The sequence below is a fragment of the Borostomias antarcticus genome (assembly GCF_949987555.1).
Source record: "Borostomias antarcticus genome assembly, chromosome: 14".
Lineage (NCBI taxonomy): Eukaryota > Metazoa > Chordata > Actinopteri > Stomiiformes > Stomiidae > Borostomias > Borostomias antarcticus.
Window position 1 is genome coordinate 14920373 of NC_140247.1, and position 5690 is coordinate 14926062.

The 5690-nt window shown below is 44.6% G+C and overlaps 1 protein-coding gene across 1 annotated transcript; it reads left to right on the plus strand.

Annotated features, from left to right (window-relative positions):
• Positions 1-3202: 3202 nt before the first annotated feature.
• Positions 3203-5300, plus strand: hoxb2a (homeobox B2a; the record flags this gene model as incomplete). The annotated part of the gene is made up of 2 exons (XM_084448964.1): positions 3203-3632; positions 4555-5300. Exons 1-2 carry the CDS (start codon positions 3209-3211, stop codon positions 5298-5300), a joined length of 1170 nt encoding a protein of 389 aa, XP_084305090.1. The 5' UTR covers positions 3203-3208.
• Positions 5301-5690: the final 390 nt, after the last annotated feature.

A 5690-nucleotide genomic window follows, 5' to 3' on the forward strand; every position in this document is an offset into this window, starting at 1 on the left:
TATTTATCCCCCATGTATTTATATCAAGAAAAAATGTACTTTTTTAGTATTTACCTGTTATAAAAGACGTTGTGTTCTTGTCATTGTAACGAATTAATTTTAGTTCTTGTATTTTAGAAATAAGTAGTTTTATGTTACCCTTGTACATACATAATGTCTTGACTTGTACAGGGGCGCGAGGACGGAATCAGACCGTTCCCGCATAGTCGAGAATTAGACAGAATATAGCTAAACTACACTTTTGGAGAACTTCCTTTGTCCTTTGTAGCTCATTTTATTTCCTTGTCAAGAGTTGTCTGTTGAACAATTCTTTAATAAAATGTTATGTTATTCAGTTCTATCTGATCCTTTCAACCTTTCAACAAAGACAGAAGTAGGAGCTTTTGGCCAAACTATGTAAAAAGAGGATTCATGTAACGTTACCCATTTGACTAGCCCCTTCTCTCTCTCTCTCTCTCTCTCTCTCACACACACACACACACACACACACTCACTCACACACACACACACGCACACACACACACACACACACACACACACACACACACACACACACACACACACACACACAGCTTACTTGGAACATGTGCTGTACCCTACCCTTCCTCGTGCTATATTGCCAGAACACTGAAAGAGCCCGCGGGCCTGCGCCTAGCCTGATCACGTGGTCATGCTAACACAGCCTCACTAGCTAAACAGCTAAGACTAAATAACACTTCTATCAGATTATATGATGACACAACATCGTTTCATCATTGACTCAAGAAAGCTTAAGCGATCAAATGATGAACAGAGTAATGTAAAAGTTTAGTTTATTTCCACAAAAGGCACACGATCTCCCCTAAACAGAAGTTAGATAGATTGTTACGGTATTTGTTGAATGCCAGAAACAAGACACAATAAGAAATGTGCCTTTTTTCATTCACAGAATGAATAAGAATGATCAACACAACCTGGTTAACACTGATCAACACTGAGCTAGGATATGATCATAAGGGCCATACAATATGATAACAATGGTCAAATGTTAAACCTACAAAACCCCATAATAAATCCGGGATAGTTAGGTAAATAGTATGATATTATCATTATTGTTAATAGTAGCCTAGGCCTAACTCATCTAGGTGAATACAGCAAGACATTAATATCATATATCATTAATCAGAACAGTAGACAGTCTACAAAACAATTAATTTAAAGTATACCTTACAAACGTCAACATATGCCCATAGCCTACTTCTTCATTCACCCGAACACTGTATAGATGCAAGATATGCTCCCACTTAATTAATAAATAAAAATAAGATAGACCTTGCAAGCCAATCTGTTAGCATCCATGTTGCCTAAACAGAATGGACATTTTCTCTTCCGCAAAGCGTCAAACAAATAGCCTAGTCTACAGTTAGGCTGGTATAGCTCCTAGAAATTGACAGTAAAATCGGCGCTGAGAAATACTTCCTCGTTATCCCAATTTTTGCGTAGTCAGCTACAGTCCACCGGGAAGAGGCCGTGTTTCAGCACGCCGGTGTAGCTGACCTCCTCCCGCTCAATGCAGCCTTCTCAGGCCAGCCGCGGCCTACTCGCTGCTTTGTATTTTTGCTTTAAATGGAACGTTCTCCCACGCACATTTCAATCACGTTTGGTCTTTACATCTCCGGCAAGACGAATAGTAGGTAGTTTTCCTATACAATAATGCACAACAATCTCTGACAAACATTTAATCTAGTTTTTGTGTGTGTGTTTGAAAGGTACTGTGCAAAGATATACACCGACTTTGACACCATTTGGATCACCATAACCCCTAAAAAGTCGCTTTTAAAAAATCTGAAAATTGTAGAGGCTAAAGAGGCCTTTCTTTGTTGAGATCTTGAAGGAAAGACAAGAATTCTTGAGGGCGGTTGCTGTCAGGCGCTTTGCCGGGGGAAAAGATTGATCACCCCACTTCTTTTTTTCTCTGGGCTACTTGGTCTCCAAAAATATCTCTGAAACTACAATCCGTTTTTAAAGTTCTATAATTCACCAATCAATATTCAACATAGGCTATAAGCCTTCAGCTCAGTATGTACGGTACAGGCTAGGTGTCTATCCATCGACATTAAAAACATCCCATCGTAGCAATATAAGCTTAAACTTCAAAATTTGATTTTAGACAGTCAGGATCCCCAGTTGTAGCAGGCGACCTCGCAGTGAACTTTCGTCAAGCGGCTCGGTAAACAAGCTGTCCATTTTTTACACTGAGAAACCCCTACCAGTGGACGGCTTCCCTGGACTGAATATTTTTAGGGGTAGATTTCAAACTCTCTCTCTCGCTCTCTCTATCTCGCTCTCTTCCCCCCCTCTCTCTCTCTTTCTCACACACACAAACACATACACTCACACTCGCTATATCCAAAGGCTAGACTATGAGTTACTGGGATACAATATAACGAAACGACGCACTCACAACGACGTGGCTCTTCAATCAGCATCATCCTCTCATGAAATCAAAAACACAATATTCTCTGTTGAACCATGATAGACCGCGAGCTCTCTAGCCCAGTGGCGTTATAAATGCTGGCGAAAGAAACCCGTTACCTCCTTACATTAGCTCTGCATCTTTTGAAGAAGACATGTCCCATGTAAGATGGGCTAGAAACTTCTTTTTTTACCTAAGGAGTCTGCTGCTCCTCCTGTCAAACTTTTAAGATTAATGAGCCCCCTCTTGTAAACACGTAGTTTGCCATATTGTAAATGTGTCCTCGACATTCACCTAATGTTACACAGTTACATCACCAAGATCGAAAATCAGTGCAGCAGTCTCTATTGTTTGACAGAAGGGCCTCGCACAACCTCCCACGCGACACAGCGAGGTGAGACACATGGCAACCGAACATTTTTTTTATTAACATTATTTCATATACCCCCCGCTAACACAAAACAATATGATATCCTATGATATTTTGAACATTTGCTGAAAATAATGCGTTCTTTAGCCACCAGGCCGCGGATTTCCATTGGATGCTATTGGTCATGTGACCAGGAATTGGCTGCAATTTCGCCCATAGTCTTCAGTTTAGTAGACCAAGGTCCCCATACGCTAGTAATATCACCAATATACACAATTATTAAAGGCCGCAAATACGCCATTACGGGGAGCTGATAATCACGCGTTTTTGTTTTTATTTTGCTCGCTTTGGTTTCGCGGTCCGCTTGCTGACCAGGAGAAGATATGAATTTTGAATTTGAGAGGGAGATTGGGTTCATAAACAGCCAGCCTTCCCTTGCAGAGTGCCTGACGTCTTTTCCCGCTGTCCTGGAGTCATTTCAAACTTCATCAATCAAGGACTCGACAGTAATTCCTCCTCCTTTCGAGCACACCATCCCCAGCCTGAGCCCGTGCACAAGCAACCAGGCGCGACCGAGGAGCCAAAAGAGAGCGTCCAATGGCCTGCAGCTCCGGACACCGCTGCCCCACCAGGGCCCTGCCCCGCCGGCGAGCGCCGCTGGCCCGCTGGCACACGAGTTCCCCTGGATGAAAGAGAAGAAATCTTCCAAGAAGTGCCCTAAACCTGCGAATGCCACCCTCGCCTCCTCTTCTTCCCCGTCTCCCGCATCCTCCGGGTATGCTACAGCGGGGCTGGAATCACCGACAGGTCGGTACACGAAGGAAATTACAGGACTATGCATGCACCTTTCATTTTCTTCTCTTTTCCCATTTTTGAGCATGCTTTCATTGCACGTTCGATCGCTGCGCCTTATGGAGACGGGGATCATTCCGATGACTGCATGACAGGGCCGATTTTAATGGCATTTTCATTATGAGGGTATAGATGCTGATTTAAGTGTAGAACCATACTGTAATGCATTTATTTTCTGCTCCATGTGTCTTTGTGCTGTGCTGGTGTATTGTGCTCGCAAGTCACTCATCGAGGATCTGCATTTTACTGCAGTGCTGCTTTGCATGGACTATTATTCACCTATACGAGTCGCTTCACAAACTATTCGATTATATCTCACCGGCTCATTCATGCATGTATAAAACAAGCTTGCAGCTATAAAAATCATCATCGATAATGGTCATGAAAACGGCTATTCTGCTAAGCGTTTGCAATGTTTCAATGTACCCAATGTGTGCGTAAAATCCGGATGCGTGTGGGCGTTCTTGGAGATAAAGTTGTATATCACCAGGTACAAATCGCAAATCTTGCGCTGGAATAACGATTTAATCGTAGTCCGTGTCAGCACTGTCTTAATGATATATATTCATAACCATGTCTCGGGGCTGGAAGCCATGTTGGATGTCAGTATATAATGGCGAGGCAGTGGGACAAAACAAAATATGGGGGCTAAGAGGAATAACGCTTGTTCTCTGCAAACCTGATACAGGCTACACTAACAACAGGGAGGCACAGTAGCTACTGCAGCCACTGAAAACAATTGCAAGGGCTTTTTTTTGGGACACTGATACACACACAGTTCCTTTTTTAATTAGTTTTTCAGCAGCGTGCCAAAATGTGTCAGCTGATTGTTATTAACTCTGCTACTTTTGACTTATTCATGTCTGGGTTCTTGCAGACACCCACGGCGGACTGGACAACGGAAGCGGATCCAGGCGGCTGAGGACTGCCTACACCAACACACAGCTGCTGGAGCTGGAGAAAGAGTTCCACTTCAATAAATATCTCTGCCGGCCGCGGAGGGTGGAAATCGCCGCGCTTTTGGATCTAACCGAGAGGCAGGTCAAAGTGTGGTTCCAGAACAGGCGGATGAAGCACAAACGGCAAACCACGCACCACAGGGAAGGCCAAGAGGGCGACCCTGGGGGGTTCGAGCCTCTGGAAGGGGCCGATGCCTCCTCGCCTTACTCCAGCCAACCGCTGGAAGCCTCGGGTTCTGCTGCGTCCGAAGGCGAGGCGACGTGCAACTCGGCGGCTTCCACCTACACGAGCAGCAGTGACAATAACCATCCCACGCCCGAGGACGACCAGCTGGGCCGCCAAGAGCCCGCATCAGTCTCCGAGACAGCCGCGACGAGGTCCCCCCCGTTCCCCCTAACACCCACCGCAGATAACTCCGCGGCAATGGGCGACACTGTCGCATCTGCCCCTCCGGACCAATCGTTCTCAGAACAGCAGGATGTCACAGCCGCCTCCCTGCCCGATTTGAATTTCTTTTCTGCTGATTCCTGCCTCCAGATTTCTGACGCTCTGTCGCCCAGCCTGCGGAGCTCCCTCGACAGCCCGGTAGACTTCTCCGAGGAGGACTTCGACCTGTTCACGAGCACACTTTGTACAATAGATTTACAGCATTTACAATTTTAGCGACGACAACAAGAACATTAAAAACAAACAATCGAATTAAGGAGACTGTCAACAGTATTGCAATTGTATGCTTCTCGGCAACATTCCTGAATTTTCCTTATTTTGAAGATAACATAGTACAGAACAAGGTATGGAGCGAATTATATCTTTTCTTGGGCAATATATTTTGGTTCATTCAATCGAAATCCCATACGGACTTCTCTTTATCCAAGTGTCAGGTATTTATTGCCTTTCTGTTTTCTGGCATTCATTTGCATCTAAGGTATTCAAAGTCTTCTTACTGCTTCACTACCGCTCAGTGCAGCTCAATCGAAGAATAAATCTCAGGAAACGTGTCGGTTGTAACGGATAGCTGGACTGCTTTTAGAAATCCTCTGGAGGCGGACGGTG